This window comes from Panulirus ornatus, chromosome 30, assembly GCF_036320965.1.
Source record: "Panulirus ornatus isolate Po-2019 chromosome 30, ASM3632096v1, whole genome shotgun sequence".
NCBI classification, from domain to species: Eukaryota; Metazoa; Arthropoda; class Malacostraca; order Decapoda; family Palinuridae; genus Panulirus; species Panulirus ornatus.
The window spans coordinates 26,478,715-26,493,764 of NC_092253.1; the positions used below are offsets into that span (position 1 = coordinate 26,478,715).

Genomic DNA, 15,050 nt, shown 5'->3' on the forward strand with positions numbered 1-15,050 from the left:
GAAAGCTTCCTCAGTGAGATATAATGGGTTTAATGTTTTGAGGTTAATTTGAGACTTTATTTCATTCTTGCAACTACACTTACGATAAGTATCAATCTATGTGCTATTTCCACATTTCCCCAGAGGAGAAGTGCCAACTCCTGTGGACTCCCATGATTGCTATACTTCTGCTTGTTTAATAGAATTTTACCTGATGTTATCAACTTTGCCTGCTTGTTATTACTCCATGAGGAACCTTCTCATCCCATGGGAGTCTTTTATTTACTTGCCACTGATTGTAGTGTAGCTCCAATGCTGCAGGAGCACCATTAAAGGGGTCTTGGGGTTATGTATGATAGATATATTCCATTTGCTTCAAAGCCCTGCCCAGTTTGTGGGAACTAAATATTGGTGGGCTGTAGTTTATTATTTTTTGGGCATTTAAGCATCTGAATAGTTGAATTTTGTTTAGTTTTGACCAAAAATGATATAAGGCTAAACTGGTGAATTACCAACTCTGTCTAGAGTACAGGAATGTAAAACAAGGTTCCATCTTTCAAATACATACTGATTTTCCCAGACTCAGAGCCTTAAGCTCCATTTTCCCCCTAAATAGTACATCACAATCTTGTTACTGATCAAAGTCTTCCCTTATACCTGTATTTTAATTTAATTTCCCCTCATTCAAGTCATTCTTCCTTGTCTGTACTTTAATTTTGCTTCCCATCTACTTCATCTTCATTATCCCATCTAAACTTCTTTTCTAACACTGTTACTTCTGCTTTTACCTTCCCTTTTCATAAGTAATTGTCACTCAGAAATTCAATCTGTCACTTCCCCTTCCACTACTGGTATTTCCAGCCTGCTAGCAACATAGATCAATAATTTTTTTGTCCCCTCCTCAGCAGAGTAGATTCATACCCGTAATAATACAGAAATTACATATCTCCATCAGATAATCATCAGAAAGTAACATTTATAGCCCCAAGAAGTAGAGCATTATCTCTTCCCATTAGAGTAAGAGTTTTGAATTACTCAGTAGTATGGCAGTAACATATTCACCAACAGTTTAGTTATTCCTATCTTTCACAGTACACATTTCTGCTACTACTGGTATTCCTGTTGGAAGCTGGAGGTGGTGTGATGGCCTATGTGTATGAAGAACAGGTCATGGACAGCCTGTCTCGCTCACTCACTTCCACTTTCAATGGCGGCTACATGGAAGACCCAGAGGTGACTAAGGCTGTGGACAGTATGCAGAAAGAGGTATGATCTAGTTTATGCAACTTTACACACAAGTCCACTTACACTTGTCTGTTTAATCATCTGCATCATTAGTATATATGAATTATAGTTTAATGAATATTCCTTATTCATGAAGAGGAAGAACATCACTAATTTAGTTAAATTCATCAGAAGAGGGAGCTTTGATAAAAACTAGTGCTGAAATAGTATTAAGTGTTGTGGATATCTTCTGAAGGCTACTGTTTATAAGAGAGTATGAAAATAAAGAAAAAATTGTTTAACTTCTATTGAGATATGAAACTATATAACTCTATAAAGGAAATGAAAAATCATTTACTTATAGAAATCTGAAATTCCAACTTCAAAAAGTGCTGTAATCAGATGAACATTGTACATGTAAGATTAAAATGTATCTTTTTTGACCAGACAGAAGTAGAGAACTGTAACTTGGATTGCACCATATTGTACTCTTGTTATTCAAATTCAATATTCTAACATTCTCACTTTAAGTTTTCATCTGCATTCATTTAACAGTATCACTGCTGTGGAGCCCAAATATTCAGTGAGTGGCAGGACAGTACATGGATGAAAAAAAACCAAAGCCTCAACGTAACTGTTCCAGACTCCTGTTGCAAGACACCTTCACCATACTGTGGTGTTAGGGACCATCCTTCCAACATATGGTACACTGTGAGTGTCATTAATGTTTAGTATGTGGTGTCAAAGATTGGATGTGTTGTGCACTAGTAGTGTAAAGAACTTTCAACAACTGGCATACAGTTTATATCATGGGTTTTCAGCATAAGTATTATTAGCAATAGGGACCTCCTAAAGTTTGGTACAGTGCTTGTAACTGGTAACAACAAAGTTTGGTCCAGTAGAACATTTTTAGTTTTGATGGCTTATTTGAAAATCATGTTTGGTAACTCCAACATCTGGTTCAGTAGAAGATTGTTAGGTTTTTGCCTTTTATGAAAATCATGGAAACTGACAGAAAGGTACAAGCCATCACACATCCTCCAAAGGGACAGGCTTTTTCAGCAGAATAAATGCTGTTTATAATTAGAAATTCAAAAGTTCACATCAAGGCAGGGCCTTAAATGAAATATAGAGAATTATGAAAGGGAAAAGGAAGAGACTAGGGGAAGCATTATGAATTTTGGAGGTGAAAAACCTGTCTTTTAAAATATGCTAGGTCATAGTTACTGGGAAAGACATGAAAAGTGAGAGAGTTCCAAAGCTTCGAGATGTAGGGAAAGCAACAGTTATCGAAACGGTCCACTCTTGAGTTGTCGACAGCCACACAATAATTGTGTGATGCAGCAGCCAGCTCTTGGGAGCAAAAAAACAAAATAATTCCTATAGAAGAAGGAAAGTTAACCAGTATTGCAGCTTAAGGTAAGAGGGAAAAGTTTAGAAGTTAGCCTGGGACAGTTCATAAGTCAGACCGCTTTCAACTCGACTCTGTCAAGTAAGGATGCAGAGCCAGAACCACCCCAGATGTGAGAGCAGTACTCCATACAAAGATGTATCAGTCCTTTGTATAAATGAAGCAACTGTTCAGAGGAAAAGAAGTTTCTACATCTAAACAGGACACTGTTTCTTAGAGGCAGACTTAGCTATTCCTGTAGAAACATTAGGTAGAAGTAGTCAGCAGGAACATTGGGTAGGATCCTCTGCAAACACTCTGCTTGACTTGCCCTCTGCCATTGGCCTGTTAAGGGTAAGGCACTAAAGGCCAAGAAGCGGCACTGCAGTTCACTAGTTTTTTTTTTTTTTTTTTTTATACTTTGTCGCTGTCTCCCGCGTTTGTGAGGTAGCGCAAAGAAACAGACGAAAGAAATGGCCCAACCCCCCCATACACATGTATATACATACGTCCACACACGCAAATATACATACCTACACAGCTTTCCATGGCTTACCCCAGACGCTTCACATGCCTTGATTCAATCCACTGACAGCACGTCAACCCCGGTATACCACATCGCTCCAATTCACTCTATTCCTTGCCCTCCTTTCACCCTCCTGCATGTTCAGGCCCCGATCACACAAAATCCTTTTCACTCCATCTTTCCACCTCCAATTTGGTCTCCCTCTTCTCCTTGTTCCTTGTTCACTAGTTATGGAGACTTTATTGTTGGGGCCACCCCTTGAGAGACTCCCAAAAAGGAACAGGCATCAGAGATATAGATATAGTGGGGTTTCCAAGAAAGAGTGGCTGTTACAGTAATACCAGGTATATTCATCAAGTCAAAAGGTGGAATTTAAGAACCATCTAAGGAGAGATGAGTTGTCAGGAGTTTTCGATAGGAAAGGGGTAGAAACTGGGTCATGGAGGCATTAAACTTGACTAGATTTTGTCTACCCAACTGGGAGGGGTAGAAACTGGGTCTTGGAGGCATTAAACTTGACTAGATTTTGTCTATCCCACCAAGATATCCTGTCCGAGCTTATTGAGGAAACTGTGTAAGGACAAGATGCAGATTGAGTGAGAGAAGGAGCAGAACTGAAGGATATCGATGAATGCAGTGTTGAGTCATCATCATATAAGTGCATTGATTATTTGTGGAGAAGAAATCGTTGAAAAAATGAAAAAGTGCAGAGGATAGGGCAGAACCTTGAGGGACCCTGTTGTTAGTAGAGAAAGGGGGGAAGGCTGATTAATCAACAACCACAGAGATAGATTGGCCCCAGAGGAAGCTAGATATGAAGGAGCAAAATGAGGGAGGGAAATTAAGAGATAAGACCCCAATGCCACAATTTGTCAAAGGCTTTGGATATGTTAAAAGGCAGTTACAAATGACTCCCTAAAATCTTTCAAGGATGATGACCAGACATAAACAAGATAGGAAAGAATATCACCAATGGATCTCGCCATAAAGAGGCCACAATAATGATCAGAGAGAAAATTGTGTATTAAGGTGTCAAGGGATATGGGAGTTGAGGAGGGATTCAAAGACTTTGGAAATGGTAGATATCAAAGCAGTAGGATGATACTTAGAGGGGTCAGAATGGTCACTCTTCTTAGGGATGAGATGTATCAATACATGCTTTCAAGGAGAAGGAAAAGTTTTGGTTTTTAGAAACAGAACAGACGAGCAAGCACAGGTGGAAGTTCACCGGCTTACTCTATCCACACACTGGGATGGATTCCCTTAGGACCTTAAGCCTTGCTTGTGTCCAGAGAAAGAAGCATTTTTTGGACAGCCTGAAAAGAGATTACGGGGAGGGGCTTAGGATTAGGAAGGGAAGCATCAGGGGGTGAAGGAGTGTCAGAGTCATCCAAGGTGGAATTAGAGGAGAAACGGGAACCAAAGAGAGTTGCTTTGTGTACACGAGAGACAGCAATGGTACCATCTGGACTGAAAAGGAATGCTGTGACTCATGGATAACATGCTTGCAATGATTGCAGGCAGTGGTAGAAGATGAATGGGAGTCAGAGGAAGGAGTTTCTCCAAGCCTAATATGCCTGATCCCTTGCCTGAATGGCCTCAGAAAAAGAACAGTTGAATCATGGATTGGATTAAGAGGTCATCTTGGAGGAAGAGGAAATAAATGCTTCCATTCCCTTAAGAAAAACCTTTGTTGTGTGTTTGGTTGGGACATAAGCATCACCACATGACAGACTGTAATTTACCCAAGGAAAGTCAAAAAAGAAGTTAAGTTAGCTATTCCAGTCAGTTTTGTTGAGGTGCTAGTATTTAACCTTAGATAGTGCTGCTGGAGGGGGAGGTGCAGTCAAAATAGAAACATGGATGAGATTGAGATCAGATGAACTACGTGGGGGCATGATTGTGTACTTACAATGGGATTGACTAGAGGTGAAAAACAAATCCAGTGTATTAGAAGAGTGGTCACAGCGATCTAGAATAAGGGTAGGGTGTCAGACAATTAACTCTAAATCATTTATAATGGAGAATCTGAGAGCTTCAACCTCCCTACCATCTGTATGGGAGGAATGTAACTGTTTTCCTATGGTGAATGTTGAAAGCTCTGAGGTAGAGGATCTCAGCTTGCTGGTGAGAGGATGCCATAGTCTCTTGGCAGGAGTTTAGGTAGTCAAAGAAATATATAAAATTTGTTGAATTAGGACAGCAGGCAAAACAGGAAAAGTGTGATAGTTGCAAGATAGACCTTGAGTTACCTGACATCAAAGTTTGGGGACTCGAGGTCCTTGAGGTGTAAAACAGGTGTGTTGATGTTAGAATAAGTTCTTTACACAACCATCTTGTTTCAGTTTGAAGTGCCTCTATCTCTTCCTATATACATGGTATAAAATTACTCTCCTCACATAAATGTCCAGGTTAACACTTCTTCCTATTGCATGGGATTGTGAACTCCTTAGTGTTCAAAGTGCTTTGATGAGACTACTCCAAATGATAAAGCCTCCCCAGAGGTGACTTTTCACGTGCTGCATTATCTCAAAACAGCTGGAGTACAAGAATATATACACATATAAGTGCATACATATTTATTGCCTTTGCTTTTTGCTGTGTCAATGTCTCCCGCATTAGCGAGCTAGCACAAGGAAACAGACGAAAGAATGGCCCAACCCACCACATACACATATATACATACACGTCCACACACACAAACATACATATCTATACATCTCAACGTATACATATGTATACACACACAGACATATACATATATACACATGTACATAATTCATAGTCTGCCTTTATTCATTCCCATCGCCAACCCGCCACACATGAAATAAAAACCCCCTCCCCCCTCATGTGTGCGAGGTAGCGCTAGGAAAAGACAACAAAGGCCACATTCGTTCACACTCAGTCTCTAGCTGTCATGTAATAATGCACTTAAACCACAGCTCCCTTTCCACATCCAGGCCCCACAGAACTTTCCATGGTTTACCCCAGACACTTCACATGCCCTGGTTCAATCCATGACAGCACGTCGACCCCAGTATACCACATCATTCCAATTCACTCTGTTCCTTGCACGCCTTTCTCCCTCCTGCATGTTCAGGCCCCGATCACTCAAAATCTTTTTCACTCCATCTTTCCACCCAATTTGGTCTCCCACTTCTCCTCATTCCCTCCACAAATATCGCAAAACCAGTTTCTGTGAAAGAGTCGTGGTGTTACCAATGACCTTTGTAATGACTCCTGAAACCTGAGGCTGTGCTAATTCCAGTAGCAGGGAAATATAGACTCCTATAGATTGAGAAATTCTGCAATGAGATTTCACTCCCAGTGACACTTCTTTGCCAAAGGTGACTTTTCCCTTGCAATGTACCCTTGAGCAAGTGGAATCCAGTAACACCTACGCATATATCTATTTAATTATTTATGCTTGATCACTGTTTCCTGCATTAGCTAGGTAGCACTAGGAAACAGACGAAGAAAGACCCATCCACTTGCATACACATATATACAGGAATTTATATTTCCCTGCTCCTGGAACTAACACAGCGTTAGGCTTCAGGAGTCATTACAAAGGTCATTGGTAAGACTACGAATTTTGCAGAAATTGATTTTGGGGTAATTATATATAAATGCAATAATATATATGCACTTACATGTGTATGTGTTTTTGGACTCTATATACAAACACATACATATACATATTTACACATGTACATTTTCATACAACCTTGCCTTTATCCATTCCCTGTCCCATAGGACACAGCATTGCCACTCCCTGCAATAGTGAGGTATCACCAAGAAACATATGAAGAAAGGCCACATCCGGTCTCATCCTTTCTCTAGCTATCATGTGTAATGCACAGAAACCACAGCGCCCTATCCACATCTCACTCAAATCATAAATGCTGTATCATCAGCAAACAACTTATTTCCTAGGCACTCTTATCCCCAAAAGACTGTATGTGCCCCTCTCTCCAAAATTCATGCATTTACCTCCCTCACCATCCCATCCATTAACAGATTAAACAACCATGGCAACATCACACACCCCTGCCATAAACTGGCCTTCACTGGGAACCAATCACACTCCTCTCTTCCTACTCATACCGATGCCTTTCACCCTTGATAAAAAGTCACTGCTTCTAGAAAGTTACCTCTCACCATATATTCTCAAAACCTCTCATAAAGCATCTCTATCAACACTATCATATGCCTTATCCAGATCCATAAATGCTACATACAAATCCATCTGTTTTTCCAAGTATTTCTCACATACATTCTTCAAAGCAAACACCTGATCCACACATCCTCTACCATTTCTGAAACCACTTTGCTCCACACCAAGCTTATGCTGTGTACATGCCTTCACCCTCTCGATCAATATCCTCCCATATAATTTTCCAGGTATACTCAAGATGAATACTTATCTTTATCCCCTTTGCCTTTATACATATATAAACACAGAGCAAGTGTCACTGGACTCCACTTGTTTCAGGTTACAAAGCAAGTAAAAAGTCAACTTCAGGATAAAAAAGGTCTACTGCAATGAAATGGCATAAGGGAACAAAAAGAAGCAGATAAATCGAAGAAAGGAAGTTTAGAAAGCAAACATATATGCATCATCTGGTCAAATGCTTTAATGTTGGAGAGTTGTGACAAAACTCACCGAAATTCTTGAGAGAGGAGAACTAAAGGTGAGGCCCACAAGATGGATGATCACTGAAATTTTTACTGTTGATCAGTAAGAAGGAAACTGAACTTCAAGTGTTTGAAAAAGAGTTAAGGAGAGTCTCAAAGACTTTACAGATAGTAGAAAAGAGGGCAATGGGGCATTAGTTAGAGGGGTAGGTTGGAGCAGTCTCCTTTCTTAGGAATTGGCTGCACCTCGACATTCTTCCAAGACAAAGGAAAAGTTTGGATTTTTCGACTAGTGAAATAGGTGAGCAAGGATTGGAACTAGCTCAGAGGCACAGTGACTTATGACTCAATGAGATAGCCATCTGGGCTATTTGTCTTATCCACTTAGAGCTGGAAAAGCAGTCAGAAGACCTGGTACAAGAAAAATATAGGAAATTGCATAGGTTTAGTGCTTGTCTTTGACACAAGAAAAGTAAATTAAATTCAAGTTGATAGCCACATCAGAGAGTGCTGCTTTTGTAGCAAATTTGATTTGGTTAAAACTTCTATTTAGATATCTTTATTTATTTGATAATTTATTTTTTGAAAGACAATTTCTCTATTATGATTATTATTATTATTATACTTGATCGCCGTTTCCCGCATCAGTGAGGTAGCGCCAGGAAACAGATGAAGAATGGCCCATCCACTCATATATACATAAACGCCCAAACACAAACACGTACATATCAACATGTAAATACACATACAGAGATCTTTTCATTCAAACTATTCGCCATTTCCCGCGTTAGCAAGGTATCGTTAAGAACAGAGGACTGGGCCTCTGAGGGAATATCCTCACCTGGCCTCGTTCTCTATTCCTTCTATGGAAAATTAAAAAAAAACGAGAGGGGAGGATTTCCAGCCCCCCGCTCCCTCCCCTTTTAGTTGCCTTCTACGACACGCAGGGAATACGTGGGAAGTATTCTTTCTCCCCTATCCCCAGGGATAACATACATACAGAGGTTTATACAAATAAATATTCATACTTGCTTGCCTTCATCCATTCCCAGCTCTACCCCACCCCACTGGAAACAGCATCGTTACCCCCTGCTTCAGCAAGGTAGTGCCAGGAAAATAGATAAAAAATCTACTCAAGCTAAGACTCCACCAAGTTTAGCCCATGTGTTTTGGCATCTCACCTATGCCACCTTCTTAATTTCCTCACCCAAGACCACTTGCTCAGCTACTCTTTTCCATTAACATTAGAAATGTGTTGGTAGAGATAACCAAAAGCATAATTATTAACTTATAAAAAGTATTGCTTTCTTATTATTCTGATAACATTACTGTATTCAGTGAAGTGTAACAATACCTGAATCTTGCTTTTTCACTTGAACAGTGTAGCAATAACTAAATCTTGTTTTTTCACCATCTGTAAATACCTTATGGTATAAAGTATCCTGACTGTAATACATGGGCATTTGTTTCTAAAATCTGTCAGATTCCAAAGTCTGGTCGTGAGGATACTCATCCCATTTCTGTGAAAATATGATACAGTGGATTTAGTATATTATTCATGACAGCGAGAGAGTGAGTGTAAGCAAGTGGACTGGCATTATATCAAAAATAATTTATGCTATTGACAAGTGTTGATTAAAGTGGAATGTACAATGTTGCAATGCACCAATTTGATGCCTGACATTCCTGTAGCAGGAATCCAAAAAAGTAATGCCACTCAGATTGGATTTCCCAAATGCTCCTTAGTCTCGACTATAATTTACTTCCAAGATTAAATGTCACAGTTAGTGTTGCATCTTTACGTGTCACAGTTACTGTGTTGCATCTTATGAGATCAGGGTTAAGGATCAGTTATCAATTAACCACTCTATTTTACAGGGGTGCATCCATCAATTTAAGGATGAGTTGAGTCGTCAACTTCTGATCCTTGGGGCTGTTGGCTGTGGAATCTGCTTAATCCAGATCTTTGGAATGATCCTTTCATGCTGCCTGTATGTCAAGCTTAAGGATGTTGATGATAACTACTACTGAAGGCAGATAGCAGTGAGGTTAATGAAAGGGAAAATGGGATATTCTTCTGCAGTTCCTTTGTAATAAAAGGCAGAAATGGGCATTTAGAGAAATAAATGCCTGGTGAGTATTTGAAGGTGTTCAGATGCATTTTAAAAGAAGAGTAATTAGCATGTTATTAGAAAGTGTAACTAGAGTAAGAAGAGCAAGAAACCAAAGATAGAGAAAAGTAAAACATTCATAAGAACTCCAGGCAGGAATTGGGGACTTATGAAACCATGGTACAGGTAGTTCCTATTTTGAGTAGTTTTACTTAGTTTTGTTTATATAGTTTAGAGATTAGGACACTGATTTGGTAAGGTACTATTGTACTTGATTTGTTTAAATTACAGTGAAAGCTCAAACTTTCAAGTATCGTCTCTACAGCTCAAGAGTCCATGCCATTTCAGATTTAACTGGCAGATTCGGGTCCCCTGGGCCCTCCTGTGCTCACTCCTATGGAAGGCTATGAGCTGGTGACCAGCTGGCTACTGACCTCTGGACTTGGACTAACACTGAGCATATGCTCCAACAACAACAAAGCTGGATTTGGACTTACACTAAGCATATGCTCCAACAACAACAAAGCCTAGTTGTGTTGCATCAGAGAATGGCATTGTTCAGTGGAATATCCACTTCCCTGCACCATTTTTCTTCATACCTTGTTGCAAGCACAACCTTCCTATTGAATATTAACTTATTTTCCTGAAAATATATCATCCTAGCAGCCACACTTATCCTCCAAAGGAAATGGAAACATCAGCCATTCATTTGCTGTACAGAGAGAGTTAATCATAATTATCCAAAATTATATCACCTGCCAAGAAACAAATGAATTACTGACAGCTATACAAGGGAGATTAGTCATTGTGCATCTAACAGCATCCTTGGTGGGTCTACAGACTGGAGACAAGATAACCTTTTTTATAGTACAGAAACATATTACTCTTACTATTCATCAGAAGGCTAAAATATCAAGAAAACTAGACTAAGGTATTCCTGCATGCAAACTTGCTGAACAGCATGATAATGGAAACACAATTTACTATACCAAGAGGCAACATGACAAGATCTTGAAATCATGTATTGACAGTGAAACAAACAAGAGCATGGCCAAGCATAAATTATTGCTCATAGCAAGGATAGCAGAGTTTGACAAAGTGGTGTATGAGTGGTTCAAGAAACAGAAGTGAAGAGGTCCCTTTACTTTGTTTCCCTTTATGTAAAAAGACCATACAGTTTTACTGCCTTAAAGTCAGGAATCCACACTCTTTGTGGTTCCAAATATGTTCAGATATATGAGTTTTGACTGAAGGTGTGCAATTGAACTAGACTTGAAAAGAGTAGAGTTTAGAATATAAAACTTTGAATAGATGAGTTAAAAGGACTCCTGGCTGCAGCAGGATCTTGAAGAAAATAATAATGATTCAAAAGGGAATAACAAGCTGTTCTGGAAAGGGGTAAATAAGAATAGATGAAAGATAAGTGTAAAGATTGAAAGTATATTGAACATGTCTGGGAGAATGCTAACCATCCTTACATCCCCCTCCCCTTTTTTTTCTTTAGTCTTTCAATGCTACAGTTGCTGTATAGCTAACTTGTTAAATGACAGTGCAACAGAGTAACCTGGATGTCGAAAAATCTGACCATTTTACTTATGTCAATTTATGTAAAGGAACTCAATGGGAAAACAAGGTTTGCTTAATTTCAGTTAAGTAGCATATTCGGGAAACTTGTATACTATTTAAAATGGATACTACCTGTACCACAGAGTTGAATATTTGATGTCATTGTTTAGGATATGCAGTATACTGGCTTACATTATATGATTTGTGATGAACCTTAGTATGGTTCTTTGTAGCTGTGTTCATAATGTGAACAATTTCAAAAGCACTCTTCCAGCGTGATAAAGAAAACTCCTGAGTGACCTTCCTTCTTTCATGTTAGTGCATGTGTAAGTCATTGCAAGAAAGCAATAGGTATACCACTATTGACCTTATCCTTCATTAATGTCTATATATTAATTGTATATGACCTCTCATTTACACTTATAAACACCCACATCAGTCCCTGAACCTCTTTTCCCTAGGCTGAAGAAGAGTTTGTTGGGGCAGGTCATGGTCCTACTTAGCCCTAGTGAACCACAGGGAGGAATAAAAAAAAAGTTGATACCATAGGAGAAATCTTTTCAGTTGATAGAAAAGAAGGGCACAGACTGAATAGCGTATGAGGAAACCACACTGTTGACAGAAAACGAGATGAGAAAGCCAGAGAGCTAGAGAACATGGGATAAGCCACGTAATTGTTAGAAGGGGACAAAAAAGCAAAAATCACTTGAAGAAAATCAAATATCATAATTTGCAATGAGTAAGAAGAACACAGGAACACTGGCTGATGTAAGAAATGGATACGAACTATAATTTACAATGGGTATTAAAAACACAAATACACTAGCTGATAAAGAAATGGAAACACTCTATACATTTTTCATTAACATTGCTGAGGAAGAAGATAAAAGTGACTGTAAATGTTGAATTAATTTCAAACAAAAAATTTCTGTAACTGTCAGTTAAATGCAGTATATACTTACATATGTTACAGACAAGGAACAGTCACAATCATTTTAAGTATACAAACTTTTTGTTACAATTACAATCATTTTAAGTATACAAACTTTTTGTTATGAGATTAAATTTTAAAATATGGAACTGAAAACAAATGAACTCCAAAGTAGGGTATCGTATCCAAAATATCTATTCACCCTATTCACACCGTATTGTGCTTCACCTGTATTTATCATATTTAAGTGGTGTTTTAAAGAATTCATGTTTATTGATATATGCCATAGAGTGAATTTCAGCAGTGCAGTCAAACACCATGGATAACTGAATCAGGGATTAATACTTACTTTAAACATTTTGTTATTAAAGTGCAATGGTTGTTGCTTAAATCCACAAAACTGAACAATCTTGGAACAATTTTGGAGCTTTGATATGGAACGATGAAAATTCATGTATTTTTTTCTTTTAATCACATAACCTGCTTTAGCATGGTAATACCAGGAATACATGTACAATGGCCCTAATTGCACACATCCAATCTCAAGTTGTGTATACTGCACCAAGGCCAGAGCCCGTAATCCATAGCCATATCCCACACAAGTAAACTGTTTATCCTTAGTGCATCATTTGCCTTGGTTCAGCCCACTGACTGAATCCCCCCCCCCCCTTACACACACACACACACACACTCACAATGTGCACCAACATACCATTATATTTGATCCAGTGCATGCCAAAATTATCATACCATGATACTACGGTGACCTCTCCACCCCATCCTTTGACCTTCTCATTTTTCCTTTCTCTGCTGCTTCCACTTCTAAGACTTATATCATCTCAATCAGTCTTGCTTCTCTAATCCTCTCCATATGCCCAAACCATTTCAGCACACTTACACATCTCTGACACTGTCATTCCTTACATAAACAATTCATCTCATCACATATCCTCAAGCATATATTCAACACATCCAGCCTTCTTTCGTTTGCATCAATAAAGGCCCAAGACTCATCCATACAATACTGTCTGGATTACTGTATCTATAAACATACTCATCTTTGCCCTTAGAGATGCTCAACTCTATTTCCTTATGCTCCTTATTGCACCTAAGACAGTATCCTCTTTTTTTCAATGTTTCACTTAGCCCCAAGGGTTCCATACCCTGTCATGTCCACTCCAAGTTATCGATAACAATCCATTACCTCCCCTAGTCAAATTTAAACCACCCACTCTCCCCCACCCCAAGCTCTACCTTATTAATCTCATCTTTCTCCTTTCACACCTCTCCCAAAGTCTGACACAAGCTTGTGCAGTTTATCTCCAGAGTCTGTCACTGGATCCATGTTGTCTACAAACCTCCCAAGACTTCCCCCACTGTCTTGTAAAACTGTCCCTTACTCCATCACCATTTCATTTAACTTCCTCACCATCCCATATATGAATAAATTAAACAGCTACAGTAACTATAAACACCCTTAACTTAGACCCACCTTCACCGAGAACCACTCACCCTCCTCCCTTCCTACTGGTATACATGACTTATTCTCTTGATAAAATCTCCTTCCTCCATCCAGTAGCTTTCCATCTACACCATGCATCTGTAATGCCTTCCATAAAGCATCTCTATCGATCCTATCATTTTGCTTTCCTTAGGTTCATTAATGCCACACACAGTACCTTCTCTTTTTCCAAGTATTTCTGACAATTTCTTCAAAACAAACCTGGTTTACATATCCTTAACCAATCCTGAAGCCACACTGATCACATCCTCTGTACATGCCATCACCATCTTAGATTTACTCTCCCAAACATCTTACTAAGTATACATAAAAGGCCTTTACTTCCGTAATTCAAACATAAATTTTAGTACCTCACCCTCATACTTGGGCACTATTTATACTTTTAGAAAGTCCTATGACACTTCCTTTTGGGCACTACAGATGTCAAACAGCCTGACTAAGCAATCCACTTTAAGAGGCTCTACTATAATCCTATCCACTGTTGCCTGAAGTTCAATAATATTTCTTACTGTGTCTAACAGTAGAAAATGGTTATTTGCCAAATGTCAGGAAATGGTTGTTTGCTGTGCTTACTGAGTAGTTGTAGTTACTGGTAGTTGTGCTGTACATATGTAAATATTGTATGTTTGTAAGATAAGATGTGTAAAGTAAGTTCAATTTCATATTGGAAAAAGCCCAAATTTCTGTACAGTATTCTTGAGATCATAAATATAAAGTATAAGATTGATGAAGTAATACATATAAAGAAGCTGGAAATTTTGTCCAGTATTTTTAAAGACTTGAAGTTTTGGTACACAGAAAAGTTAGAATTCCATAATAAAAGAAGTCTAAATCACTGTGCAGTATTTTGAGTTACTGAAGGTAGGGCCACCTAGGGTAACTAAAATTCCCTATGGAAAAAGGCAACATTACTGTACAGTATTTTAGAAGTATAAAATATTGTCACAGATCTTGGGATTTTTTTTTTTCATTTTAGACTAAGCATTTGTTACATGCTATTTCAACTTTCTGTACTTGATTTACTCTACAAAACATACCAGTCAGAGAAAGGAATACCATCTAGCATTATAGGATAAAGGAAAGAAGAATGAATATAGAACAGAAAAGAGTATTGTTAATGGAACATCATGATCTCTCCAGATTCACCAAGGCTTTCCATGCTT

At 38.6% G+C, this 15,050-nt stretch overlaps 1 protein-coding gene across 1 annotated transcript in view; it reads left to right on the forward strand.

Moving 5' to 3' along the window:
- LOC139758520 (CD151 antigen-like) overlaps positions 1-14,837 on the forward strand; it is a 190,010-nt gene extending 175,173 nt beyond the window's left edge. Inside the window, exons 4-6 of the mRNA XM_071680039.1 lie at positions 1,072-1,245; positions 1,759-1,914; positions 9,636-14,837. Coding sequence (XP_071536140.1) covers positions 1,072-1,245; positions 1,759-1,914; positions 9,636-9,788 — 483 coding nt within the window. The 3' untranslated portion in view covers positions 9,789-14,837. The remainder of the gene's footprint in view (positions 1-1,071; positions 1,246-1,758; positions 1,915-9,635) is intronic.
- The last annotated feature ends 213 nt before the right edge of the window (positions 14,838-15,050 follow it).